The following is a 14099-nucleotide window of genomic DNA, read 5'->3' as shown; positions in this document are numbered from 1 at the left end:
AAGCAGCAGGGATTCCGTGAGCCTGGGCAGCTGCTGTGGGATCTGAGTGCCGCATCCCCAGAGGAGCCGCTCCAGCTGCAGATCACATGGGGCCTTGACCTCCGTGCACATCTGGTCCGTCTTCACAAGCTAGAAACAAAACCCAAGTGTAGGGCCTGGATGCGAAGGGGTAACAGTTTTGTAGCTGAGATTAACGTTATTCAAGATTACTTTCTGTAGCCCTTTTTGAAACAACAAATTTCTACAGTTCGCTTTTTAGCAACAACTCCTGATCCGTTAAGGCACCACACTTAACAAAAGTAACTGGAAATGGCTTTACATCTTTATTGACACTCCCTGTCTTTGCACTTAAATTGTACATGTCATTTAAGGAGCCCGGCAAGCTTTGGGAACATTCTCTAACGTATCCCCATTTGCAGCTGGGCCAAGGCCCGGGTGAGCAGGTAAGTCCCAGGCAGCAATGGTGAACCAAGCATGGAACGGCCCAAACTAAAGTCAGGGTCTCTGTGCAGCGGCACGGGCCACTTCGGCACTTCAGTGTTTAAACTTCTGCATGCAGTGTAAAGACAGACAGCTGGCCACAGTGCTGCCCTGCAGTAAAGACCAGCCACAGTGACCAGCTCTCCCCTGCCTCCCTCCTCCCAGCCCACAGTCAGACGGAGCCTCTGTGGCAAGCTCAGATCCAGTCCAGGGCCCTCAGAGTGTAGATACAGGTGGAGGCCTTCACAAGTCTTCCAGTTGTCCAGTTAGAGTGACAGAAAAGTCAGTGGCCACGGTCACCGTGTGCCTCACTCCTCGCAGCCTGGCTGGATGCAGTGAGGCATGGTGGCCTCAACCGCGAGGGAAGGCCTTTCTGATAGGGACAGGTGGTGGGACACATGCGGAAAACTCTACTCCGTGCTTCCCCATTGCGTACAAAACCCAATATATTAAAGCTTTAGAGTTTTTACAACTCTCTCTCCCCTGACCTCTCCCCAGCCACCTTAGAGGTGGGAAAGGAAAGGATATAAGAAAACCCCACTAAACGTGGAGTACATTTCGTCAAAGTCCGTGTGAGCCAGCTTGCCCCCAGTCACCACGACGTTGACTGCATCTCCCGCCTTCAAGTGCACGACGAGGTGGAACGCCCCCGGGCCCCCGCAGGTGTGCAGAGCCCCTGGGGGGCGGTGGTATTCCAGCAACTCTCTCCTGTACCCAGCGGTGTGCAGCTGGGCCACGCTGGCGTTGGAGACCGAGAGCACTGCTTCCACATAGGCGTCTCTCTCGGGGGTGAGGGTGGCTGTGATCAGGTAGCGCCCATCATAAGGAGCTGTGAAGACGCCTGCGGGGAGAAAGGCAAACCCTGTGCTCACCTGCTGTTGTCACAGCCCTTGCCATGGCAGTAAGTGGCCCCCCTAGTGATTAATCTGGGCCTGGGAGACCAGCCATCTCTGTCTTCCCATGGCAGCTGGCTGCCCACCTCAGCTTCTTTTTATGCTCATCCCCTACAGCTTACCAGTGATGCAGAGGCCACGTTAGCCCGTACCACTTTTTGCCACGGACCTAAGAATGCCTCTTGGAGCATTTCTCCCTATTAGAGGCACCTAACGGCTAAAGTCAGCCTCAAAGCTTGGCTGCTGGGCAGAACACCCATGAGGCAGGGCCAATAAAAACGAAGCTTGCCATCAACCCAGGGAGAGGCAGACACAGCACCATGTAACCCCAGGGGCCGTGCCAGGCTCTTCCTGTAAGAGGCCCATTCTCCCCGCACTGGGCAAGGCCAGAAGTGAGCACTGATACTTAGCCCATGACCCACACATTCTGGGCCTGGGGCGGGAAAGAAAGTGGTGGCCGAAGGTGAGGAGGGTGGAAAGATGTGTACGTGTCACTATTTGCTAAGCAGAAGCAGCTGTAGGTGACCCCACAGCTAGGAGAGTCAGAGCCAACACCCAATGCTGGCAGGAATGGCCATCACTCAGGGCTCCACAGTGGACGCCAGACCTTGCCACTGACCACAAGCCAAGAGTGGACATAAAACGGCCCAGGAGCTAAAGAGAGTGGTACTCTGCATTGGCGGTGGCTCACACCCGTAATCCCAGCACTTCGAGAGGCCAAGGTGGGCAGATCACCTGAGGTCAGGAGTTTGAGACCAGCCTGGCCAATATGGGTAACCCCGTCTCTACTAAAAATACAAAAAAAATTTAGACGGGCATGGTGGTGTGCACCTGTAGTCCCAACTACTCGGGAGGCTGAGGCATGAGAATCCCTTGAATCCACGTGGCGGAGGTTGCGGTGAGCCGAGATGGCACCACTGCACTCCAGCCTGGGCGACAAAGCAAGACTGCCTCAAACAAATAAAAAACAGTGGTTCCCAGAGGCCCAGGCCTTCAATCTGCTCTGAAAAACAGAAAAGGCCTGGCTACCCAGTCCCCTTCCCGACTTTGAACAGCAAGTAACTGAGGGCTTCCCAGAGGCTTCCTAAGGCACCTGGCCCTGAGGCCAGCGCCAGCCCTGGCGTTTTAGGTGTGGCCTTCACCTTTGTTCAGAGTCGCCCGTGGTGAAGCCTCGCTCAGTTCACCCAGAATCTCCTTTCTGCACGTGCTCCATGCAAGACAAGAGGGAGCTCTGGGAATGCGAGACTGTAGGTCACGGTCCCTGCCTGCAAGCACCACCTGACCTGTCCAAGCACATGAGCCATCCCTATGGCCAAGACAGTGCGGAGTGACCTGGGGAGGGTGACCTTGTTACAGTCAGGCAGATGGAAGCAGGGCAGGAGAGCCCCTACCCCAACTAGGAACATCAGACAACCATCAGCTGATGGTCCTGCAGTTGTTCACTGTCTCTAAATGATAGGTCGCAGCCGGCACCACAGAAAGGCAGGCGCCCAATAGACAAAACCTGAAGCTGGTCATCAGCTGCTTCCCTATAAGATCTCCGGAGTTGGGCGATGAAGCTCACGCATGCGCATTAAGAGGCAAAAATGACGTTGAAATGGTGTTTAACTGCTATGTGACCTCCTGGGAACACCTGACTGGTACGGGAAGAAATGTCACATGGGCACGCACACAACTCCAGGAAACACCGCACACGCCCCCCTCTCAGGCGCTGGCAGGCCACTGTGCATGTGGACGGCCCCCCAAGGGAAGAATCAGGAAAGGGACACAGCCCCCCGGAAGCATGCCAGTGTGTAAGAACCCAAGTCACCGGTCAGACCGCCCTTGAATCTCTCAAGTCACACACCCGGCCGTCGTACGAGTGGACTTTCCTGCTCTAAACCTTGCCTCAGTCTCTCTCTGCCTCATGCCCCTTGGTCAAATTCTTTCTTCTGAGGCGGCAAGCAGTGAGACCCACATGGCTTCCCCCATACTGATCCCAAAGGCCACTGCCACTCCGAGCAGAGGCCTGGAGGCCTGTGGGGCCCGGGCGGAAGCTACCCGGCGGTGGAAAGTAAGCAGCGTTCCTCTCGCCCTGACCTGGCTTCGATGCCAAGCTTCAGCCTCATCAGCCCGGGGCACTAGTAATTCATTTCTCTTGAGTTCTGCAGGTAACTTAGGCTTGCTAACGTCACAGTTAAGAGCCACTGCCTAAGGACAGATGGGATTTAGCCAGACAGTGACCAGACAGGGCAAATGTGAGGTTGGGGGTGGCTAAAAACTACCAAGAAGGAAACCAAGCCCCCTCCCTCCCATTGGCTTATGAGTGTTAAGGCCTCCCTGCAATCCACTGCCCCGCCCCGCTCCAGGAGGCCCTGGTCACAGTACCTAAGCAGAACAGTGACTGCCGACGGCAGAGAGATCAGGAAAGACCCCGGGCCAGGGGGACCTCCCCACACCTGCCTGGGGGCTCTGTCCTGACGGGCCCAGGCACCCCTGGGCCCTGCTTTCCTGGAAGCTGCCCTCGCTCTGGGCAGAGCAGCCCAGCCCAGGTGGACGCTGATGGACACAGAACTCAGAGGTAAACTGCACACCCATGATCCTTGCGACCCGCAGAAACAACCTGGGACAGGGGGACCCGCCAGGCGCCGCAGGCAGACGGGCTCCCAGCTGAAGGGATTGTGTGGCAGAGCGTGCGGCCCTCTGGGGAGCGCAGTCCCTCTTTGGCTGTTCATCATAAACCAGAAGACCCTGAGGCAGCCTCCTGCTTGTCGGCCAGGGTGTCGGGATGACTGCCGGAGCCCGAGAGAGACGGGCGCAACGGTGGCTATCAGAGGTGGCCAGGGCATGGTGGGCTATGCGGGCAGAGCCCTCATAACTGCCACAAAAAATGAATAGCAACCCCAGTGGTGAACACTGAGGACTGGCGTGTTGACCTCACCACTAGAAAATGTTACACACTCATGCAGCCTGCAGCCCTCGAGCCGGGAAACGTTCTACATGAAAGCCCGGAGCGGGGCAGGGGAGTGCAGGCCCACTCCGGCATCTGCTCCAGGGTGGCGTCCTCCCTGAGCCCACGGGACCCTGGGAACCAGCCAGCCATGGTGGGAGGGGTCCCACCTGCATTGGGGTAGGAGGAGGACACAGTACCAATTGCCTTCACTCACTCACCCGTGCTGGGGTTGTAAACGTCCCCGTCGTTCACCAGCACTTTGTTAAAGAGGACAACGCCCCCGTCGCTGGGGAAAGGCTTCTGGGTGAGGCCCGCAGAAAAAGACACCAGAGAAGGCACCGGAGCTCCTGGAGCAGAGAAAGGATGGAAGGGGTTGACCTGGGTGCTTCTGTCCTCTAGGGGGAGGGCCTGGAAAACTGAAGCCTACGTGCCAGGCCCATTTTATTTCACCCAAAGTGGTGAAGCAAACTCCTCACGCCCAAGAGCCAGAGGGTTCCCTGGCTGAGATCAGCAGGCAGGACAGCTGAGGAATCTGAGAAACTGGACAGGCTCTTGTTAGGAGGGTGTGTGTGACGCTGGGCATGTAAGCATATGAGATGTGTGTGTTTGCGCGTGTGCACGCACACTCGTGAGCACACGTGTTAGGAGGCCGGGCCAGGCAGTGGGTGCATCATCTAGGGAGCTGCTTCCTTACTAATAAATCAATAAAACCTGGAGCCCCAGGAAGCTCATCAGGACCACACAAGGGCAGAGGCCCACCCAGTGCTCCCCTGGGGAAACTCAGTGAGCTGGGATGGAGGAAGGAAGATTCCTGGTCTCGGGCCTGGCTCTGACCCTCTCTTGGGAGCAAACCTGGGGGAATTGAGTCCACTGTAGTCAGCTGAGGGCTATCCCAGTGTTGGTGGGTGGGGAAGGGCTGGGCCCAGGCTTGATCTGTGCTAATAGCTTGGAGGGAGGAGGCAGGAAATGCAGAGGAGGGGCAGAGGCCACCATGGAGACCGCTCCTCCTGCCCCTGGTCTCTCAGCAGACGTACCTGGGGAAGCTACAGGAGGTGACTTCGGGTATCCTGAAAAACAAAAAGGAAATGGCATGTCCAACAAGATCCTAAGCACCAGCTGCTTGTTCTGAGCCCCCTTTTTTCTCCTTGCTCCTCACAAGTTCAAATCGAGTCTTCACTACTAAAGAGACATAGAACAAGGCCACCCACTGTCACTGCCCTCCTAGAAGCAGAGGTACATTTGTGCCAGCCTGTCCCTGCTTCCTCACTAGCCCATTTATCCCTGGCAGGGAAGAGGGTACTGAGGGCAAGCTGGCTGCAGGAAAGAAAGAGATGGGTGCTGGAGCCTTGGAGACTTCTCTGCGACAGAGAGTCACACAAGCCAGCAAACATTTGCCCTCTAGCAGTGTTATCTGTTCAAGAGCTTTGGCTTCAACTAGACTGAACACAGTCTTTCGGAGGCATGGATGGGTGGGTGCGTAAGTGGAGGGACAAATGGATGGATGAGTGGATACATGAAGGGAAGAGTGTACGGCTTGATGCGTGGAGGGATATGCACATGCATGGGTGGGTGGATATGTGCATGGATACATGGGTGCGTGGGTCCCTGGGGTGCCCCAGCCTCTGCATATGAGGATGCATATGTGGGTGGATGGATAGATGCATAGATTGGTGGATGGATGTGTTGATGGGTGGATACATGGATAGATGTGTGGGTTGGTGGATGGATGGAAGGGTGGATGGAAGGGATACACAGAGGCATGGGTGAGTGCTGCATGCATGGAAGTGTGCATGGATGGACGAATGAGTGAACAAATAGCCCAAGAGAGCCTAAACATCCATGATACATGGAACTAACAGAAGATAAGTGTTATCGTAGAAAACGCAGGATATCTGCCTAAGAGCTGTGAGCACTGCAGCTCAGGTGTCTTAGAAGAAATAGAAAAAAAAAAGAGCTGGTGAGAGAAAATGTCTTGTCTTCTCAGCAGTGACCCAGCCTTCCAGCCAGCCATGGGCATCAGAGCCACGGGTGCACCAGGCTATCACTGATGGGGAACGACCCCAGCCCTGCCAGTGTCTGCATGTCCGTGACGGTCAGCCTGGTCTGACTCCGAGGGGACTGGTTTGCATTGTTCTATGCATGCATCTATGGCAGATGACATGATCTGCTGCATTCAGGGTCATCTGTTTATCTGTTACAGCCACAAATCTCAGTTTCCTCATCTGTAAAACAACACTGGCTTCATGGTGCCGTTGGGAGGGGTGCAGGAGATCCGGATGCGGTTCAGTCCCTGGCTCGTGGTGGGAATCCCACAAATGCTCACTTCCTTCTGCTCCTGTCTCTACTCTGACACCACCCCCACTGTCACCATAACAGTAATGGTGGGGACATTGACAACTCATGGGGAGCACTTCCCACTGGGCTTTTCTCCATCCTCACAGTAACCCTCTGAGGTCCTGCACTCTCATTTTGTGGTTGAAGGAACTGCAGCTCAAAGAGCTCAGGAAGCTGCCGCAAGTCCCAAAGCCGGTGGTTGACAGCCCTCCTGCCTAGCCAGGCTGCTGTGCCACCTGCTTTGCTACTACCCAAGCTCCCAATACCCTTCCGGCTTCCAAGATCCATCCTGCTGGGAATCAATGAGCTGCCCATGTGGCACTGGTACTCCAACCGGCCGGGCCATTCTAAGTATAGACGACTGCACTGTCCCTGAGGTGCCCAGCCTCCGCGTGCTGGATTAGCACGAGTGATCCCTCAGGCCTCGGCATCCCTCCAAAGCTGCACTTCTGAACTTGTCCCCCTGAAGGCTGCACCCCGGACCCCCTAAGCCCCTCAGCAGACCCCGAGGCTCAGGTGGAAGGTCTGGACGAGCCCCGCACTCCTCCCCATGCTCCTCCCCGCGCAGCCCTGGGCCTCACCTGGTGCGCCCGCAAAGCCTTCTGCGCTGGGCACGGTCCCGCTCCCGGTTTGGCCGTCCACACCCCGCGGCAGGCCCCGCCCCGACACGCCCGCGCCTGCGGGAGGCCCGGCCTGGCCCGTCTCCATGATGACCCCGGTGGAGCCCGGCAGCTGGGGCCGCGCGGTGCGGCCGGGCCAGGCGGGCAGGGGCGGCCTCTCCTCGGGGGGCCGCGGCTGCAGGGGCCGCTGGGGCAGGACGGGCCGCTGGGGCAGGACGGGCCGCTGGCCCGCGGGTGGCCGTCGCGCAGGGTCCTCCGGGGTTGCGGGGCCGCTGGGCCTCGGCGGGGTGGGCTCGGGCTGCGGCGGCTCCCTGGGGGTCTCTGCGGGTGGCGGGGGCGAGGGCGCCTCCGAGGGCTCCTCCGCTGGGCGTCGGGAAAAAGAAAAAAACACACGGGATTAGGAAACCTCAGCCGTGAATGCCCCGTCGGGGTCCCCTCCATGAGCTCCGGCGAGTGGGGTCCCCGTGAGGACTCCGTGGCCACCCCCACGACATCACGCTAGCAGGACACACGCGCGTCCGCCTGCATCTTCCGAGGGCGCCGTGGGTCACCCGGGAGCCGCCAGGGACCCCCGCCCAGGGCTGGGGGGTTTCCAGCCTCTCCTGCGCAGACGGCTGCACTCTCCAAACCGGTTTGGCTCCCGCGCCCAACAATTCCCGATTTCACAGCGCGCGGACACCGCGGGTGCATCGCAGAGGGTTGGGGGGACCTGATGCCACCGCCCCCTCTCAGTGTCTGAACCACGCTCCTCCCAGGGTCCCCCGGCCTCTCCCGCCGGCTGCCGAGGGACCCTGCCGGGAGGCCCCAAGGCCGTGCCGAGGGCTCAGGCTCCACGGCGGCCGCAGCCACAGCGCCCACGTCGCCAGCCGGAGGGACTTGCAACGGAGGAACCCCCGATTCCCATTTCCCAGTCCTCCTGGGAAGCAGCCGGAAGCTGCCGCCCTTTCCTCCTTTGAATTCGTTCCTGGAACTAGCCCTCCAGGAAGCCGCTCCCGGCTGTCCACAGGACGCCTAAAAATACCCGGTTCTGGCTGAGGAACCGCTCGCAAAGCAACGCCGTCCCCCGCCCCCATCCGTCTGGTGCCCACAATGCCCAGAGTTCCAAGCCCAGCGATGAGGACCCAAGAAAAACCAGTGACTGCATCTTGACCTGCTGTCTAGTTTTGTTTTAAAACTTACTAAGCTGGCCGGGCGCAGTGGCTCAGCCTGTAATCCCAGCACTTTGGGAGGCCGAGGCGGGGGGATCACTTGAGCCCCCAAATTCGAGACCAGCCTGACCAAGATGGCGAAACCTCATCTCTTTCAAATATACAAAAAAAAAAAAAAAATTAACCTGGTGTAGTGGAGCACACCTGTAATCCCAGCTACTCGGGAGGCTGAGGCAGGAGAATCTCTTGAACCCAAGAGGTGGAGGCTGCAGTGAGCCAAGATAGCACCACTGCACTCCAGCCTCACTAAAGCTGGGGAGAAGGGCAGTGGAGGTGGTTAATGGGTTCAAAAATATAGTTAGACAGAATTAATAAGATCTAGTATTTGATAGCACAACAGGGTGACTGCAGTCAGCAATGATCTTTTGCACATTTTTAAATAAAAGAGTAGAATTGGAATGTTTGTAAAGAAATGATAAATGCTTGGGGTAATAGATACCCCCATTACCCTGATTATTACACACTGCATGCCTGTATCAAAATACCTCATCTACCCCATACATATATACATCTACTCTGTACACATAACAACTAAAAATTTAACAAATAAAACTAAGATAAATATGGCAGATCAAATACATGCCCCCCACCCACAAAGGCAGGTTGCTAGAACACCCTGAGAGAGGTGGTTTCTCCAACAGCCTTTCCTAACCAATGTTCCAGAAGACAAGCCCAAGAGAAAACAATTTGAGTAATTACTTTCTCAATTTTCCCTCAGGATGATACAGAGCTAATTCCATTCTAGATACGGAGAAGTTAGTTCATTCTATACAATAGAATGGTATCAGGGTTTACATCTCTTTGGAACCCTGGTTGCAAAAGTCTGGGTTAGACAGAGAAACTGAGGCAGGGGGATTGAAAACCATGGAGATACCAGCTACAGTGGAAGACAGGAGTAAGACACCAGTCTAAAAACACTAAGTGAAAGTCTGCTCCCTGAATAAGGAGGCTCACAGTCCCCATCCTCTGTTAAGCTCCCAGCCACTTGCTTATACCTCTAGCTGGAGATACAAGGATTCTTCAAATTGACTCTATAATGATGCCCACAGTCATGAAACTCTATCTAGTGTCTCCCCATTAAATGTGAACCAAAGTCAAAATCACCTGACATAGGAGGAAAGCCGCCAGCGTGAACGACAGGGACCAAAGCAAGCCACACCAACTAATGAAAAGGAACTCTAAAGAGACAGACACAGTGCAAGAAAATAAACACATACTATCCTCAGAGAAGCAGAAGACACTGCATCCAAGATGGAAGAATTGTTTGCTATACAAAAGGGATAGTCAGAGAATAATGGTGAGCCTTTGCTGATTAAAAAGGCACTTGCCAAAATCAGAGATTTCAATGAAAGGGATTGGTAGACAAAAATCAAGGAAATCTTTCAGAAGATAGAAGATGATGACAAAATGATGAACAATAGGAAGGAAATCATAAGAAAATTAAAGGGTCAACCTAGGAAGTCCTTCCAGAAAAAGAGAGATCAGAAAAACTGGTATGTAGGGGTAATGGAGTGGTAAGGAGAGAATTATCAAATAAACACACAACTTCCCAGAACTGAAGAAAACGAAAGATCCCAGCACAATTATTGAATAAAAGGAATAAACCAAGCCACATTCAGAACAGTGAAGATAAAAAGGAGATATTACAAACTTCAAGAGAAAAAAATATAAAAATTGACTGCAAATCAGGAAGGCATCACCAGGCTTCTCAACAGTATTGGAAACTAGAAGAGAAGGGAACAATGTCAAATACTGATAGAATATAATTGTCAACCTTGAATTCTATACCCAACAAAAATACCCATCAATTACAAGAGAAAAAAAAAAGATATTTTTAGACAGGCAATACTTCAAAAATTTTAAAATGCTATCTCTCAAGCACCCTTTCTTAAAAAGGTATTGGGAAATGTGCACTACAGAAACAAGGGAGTAAACCATGAAAAAGCAACAGAGAGTAAAGAAAGGGGAGAGAGGTTCAAGACATTTCTAGGATAGTAGTGAAGGCAGGCTCAGATTGAAAGCCTTATTGCAAAAGTCTAGAGAATAACCAGTCCAGGTTAGATCAGAAAGAGCAAGAATTCCAGGAAGGAGGTCAGTTTTTTAGAAAATGGAACTGACAAATGATCTGATACTTTTTATGATATAGAAAATTATATTAAGAGGCTGTTGAAGGGTAGGAAGACTCCAAAATAGATACATAGGATATAAGCAACACTACTACCAATTAAGAGAAAAGTAAAAAGGAAAGTAACACAATCTTAGAGAGCTACTGAGCTCAGCATAGCACAGACGTTGCATATTGACTGTAGGATGACTCTGTTGGGAATTGGGAGGAAGGGGAGTCAATACACAATGTCTAAAGCTGATAAATCAAGTCAGAAATACAGAGGTAAGTACCAAAGAAACAGCTGGAAGAGTTACATGTGGCTGCCTCTGGGGCGTGGGAAGAAGGATGGGGAAAGGGCAGGGGAGCTGGTTTTCATTATGAGCTTCTCAGTGTTATTTTACTTATTTTTATAAAATATAATTGTAGAAGACACTGAGGGCCTGTTTCTGACCTTTCCCCTCTAATCCAAGCACACTTCAGTCAACTCCTCATCTTCCTTTTCTTTCCTCCTCCTCTCTGGACACTGTCTTCCTGGCTCAGAAGCTGGCCTGCCTCCCAGGGCACACGCCTCTGCCTGAGCCCCAGCCCCACCCTCCCTGCTCTTCTTGGATCGGCTCCATCTGACATCACTCCTCTCTCTTCTTAACCTCTCTTTCCTTCCTCCCCCACTAGTTTCTTGCTTTCAGCCCAAGCATGTGTCTCTCCATTCAAAACTCAGGGGAAAACAGAATTTTCCTCTGTCCTTCAACCATCAATAAGTTACAGTCAGCAAAGCATCTTAAAATGGCAAAGCACAGGCCACCCAAACTGGCCCTTATTTTCTTCCCTGTCCCCACCAACCCTTCAGATCACCCTTTGCCTCTGAAATCCGCCCTTGTTCTCCCTCATCCAGGCACACGGAGTCCTATTTTACTCTTCCTTCTCCTTTGGTCACCCCCTCCCAATCTTTCACACACAAATTTGTTGCTAGGCCCAGCTGATTCTAATTTTGAACTATTGCTTGGATCCTTCATTCACACCTTTTCCAGAATGCTCTTTAGAAAACATTCTAATCATATTTTCTGCTCAAAAAGCTTCCACTGTTCTCCACTTCTCGTAAAAATCAAACTGACTGTCCTCGGCCTGACATTCTGAGTCCCCCGCCTCATTTGGCTGCCATCAGTATGCTCGCTGGTACCCAGCTCTCATGTGACTTCCCTGGCTTCATGCCTTTGCCATGTGCACCCCTGAAATGGCCTCTTCCAGCACCCTCACTGGAAGCACCCTCACAACGGCACCCACGCCTGAAGTCCCAGTTCAAAACCACCTCTTCCATGAAGCCTTCTTGGATTGGTCCAGCAGGCTTGAACAGTCCTGCCTCTGCACCAGGAAGCAACATGGACCTTGGGGGCTCTTTCTGTGGTTCAGACCTTTCCTCTCTGGCTGACTGACGAGTACTTGAGCACCTTAATTCTCTGCCATCCCCAGGGCCTAGCACAAGGCCTGGTAACTGACACTGAACAATTTAAGTTATTGGGTGAATAAAAGGCGGCTGAACCTATCTGTGACAGGCACTGTGGGCTATGCACCCTAATTCCTGCCAGCCATTAAATTTGGGAACCCTAATTTTGCCAAAAATAATTGCCATTCTGGGGTCCTCACAAGGCAGTTCTGATACATACAGGACAGTGATCATTCTGTCTTTTACTATAATCCATTTTAACATATCCATGACTCCCTCAACACCCAGACTTGTTGCACTAGTGGAAGGCCGAGGAAAAAGAATGAATTAGATATTGCTTGAGCCAAATATCTTCAGTGGATCTCCTTGGGGAGTCGGTGCATGAGTGCCAGGGACAGCTGAAGGCTCCGAAGCAGCCCGCCCGCCACATCACAGCAGAGACAGTCATGAAAGAGCGACGTCTCATTCGGATGGGTGCCCCCAGCCCTGGCCTCTCCCAGCCCTGGCTCAGTCCACAGCATCACGTGGGGTGCCGAATGCACACATTTATGACCCAGTCTTAACAAAGGCTGGATAGCACTCTGCTCATTCTCTCCAGCAGCCGACTGCTTTCTGAACTGAACATGTGTTTCTAATTCAAGAACGGACCATTTGAAATGAATTCTTCATAAGAGCCAAGGGTTGCTCCTCATGTGTTTTAACTCCTGAGGAATGATAGGGACAGACCAGCCACACCACACCAGGCCTGCCTGACGCCCCGCACGGGTCGGGGAGGGTCACAGCCTCATCATGGGTGAACCTGACATGTAGGGATTGAAGGCCATTCCCTCTCCTCGAAAACTCCTATCGAAAGTCAATTTCAAAACCAAACATCAATTTCAACTTTTACTAAAACAAAGACTTTCCTAAGAAAATCCCCAATAATTCATGGGCTGATGTGCTAAAGACAAGTGTCTTCCCCCCGAACTAACACCCTCGCTCATTAAGGAGTCAGGGGTTGCCTCCTGTCTCCAGGAAGCCCTGCTTTCTGCAAGAGCCCTGAGCAGCTGGGCTGCAGGAGGAGACCTGGTAAAGGGTTGGCCCTGTTCTTGGCAACTAAGGGGTGTCTTGTCACAGAGCAGAGGCTGTTGGAGAAAGCCTGGCCTTAGCTGTTAGAGCCTGTGGCTTAGACTTGGCTGTGGGAAAGTCACTGAAACCTTGTCCCTGCAACGGGCTCAACCTGCAGTGCCCTCCTGTCATCCAGGCAGAAATTGATGCCCATCAGATGAAGCAATGGATGCGGGTATGCCCCGCTAATGCCCCACTATTTGTAAAACACTGTGCAAATGTTAAGTGTAATTCATCAGAAGTCCAGTGAAGGTGAAATCTGATCTCCCTGCCATCCAAAAGGTATACCTGCTGACCAAATGCTGAAACTGGAGGTGTTTTCAAGATGCTGATCAAGACTTCAGACTTTTTAATAAAAAAAAAAAAAAAAAAAAAAAAAAAAAGCATCAAAGTGCTGACATACAGAAAGCTAAGTGGGTGGACGAAGATGCTTTCACAGTTGACAGCTCCGCTGAGTGGCAAAGCTTTAGTTCCTGGGAAATAACCCCCATACCATCACGGACTGAAGCATGAGAAATGCTGGACTCATCAGAAAATTCAGAGAAACTGTGGCTTGTGGTGCTGAATGGGTGTGGGGTGAGCTTAGACAAAGAGGCTTTTTCAAAGAAACAGTTGTTGGCCTTCCCTGAAGGACAGGAGGGCAGGCCACCAAGCTGGCTGACAAGCAGGCATGCAAAAGGATCCCTGATGCCGAGAAGGCAAACGTGCATTCCCTGGAATAGTTCTACTCCAAGTCAGTGGCCATCTCAATGCTGCTTTTTAGCTGGGCACTGTGGCTCATGCTGGCAATCCCAGTACTTTAGGAGGCTGCAGTGGGAGGATCGCTTGAGCCCAGGAGTTCAAGACTAGCACTTTCAACATAGCCAAACTCTGTCTTGATAAAAAACTTAAAAAACGAGCTGGGCATGGTAATTTGTACCTGTAGTTTTGGCTATTCAAAAGACTGAGGCAGGAGAATAGCATGAGCCCAGGAGTTC

At 52.8% G+C, this 14099-nt stretch overlaps 1 protein-coding gene across 1 annotated transcript in view; it reads right to left on the bottom strand.

The window, feature by feature from the left end:
- Positions 1-290: 290 nt before the first annotated feature.
- The window catches only part of EMILIN2 (elastin microfibril interfacer 2), a 60302-nt gene continuing 46493 nt past the window's right edge, over positions 291-14099 (bottom strand). Inside the window, exons 5-8 of the mRNA XM_023228477.2 lie at positions 7221-7622; positions 5340-5372; positions 4524-4652; positions 291-1321 (exon numbers count right to left, since the gene is read on the bottom strand). Coding sequence (XP_023084245.1) covers positions 984-1321; positions 4524-4652; positions 5340-5372; positions 7221-7622 — 902 coding nt within the window. The 3' untranslated portion in view covers positions 291-983. The remainder of the gene's footprint in view (positions 1322-4523; positions 4653-5339; positions 5373-7220; positions 7623-14099) is intronic.

The sequence above is a fragment of the Piliocolobus tephrosceles genome, chromosome 18 (genome assembly GCF_002776525.5).
Source record: "Piliocolobus tephrosceles isolate RC106 chromosome 18, ASM277652v3, whole genome shotgun sequence".
NCBI classification, from domain to species: domain Eukaryota; kingdom Metazoa; phylum Chordata; class Mammalia; order Primates; family Cercopithecidae; genus Piliocolobus; species Piliocolobus tephrosceles.
This window is presented reverse-complemented; position numbering and strand designations above follow the sequence as displayed.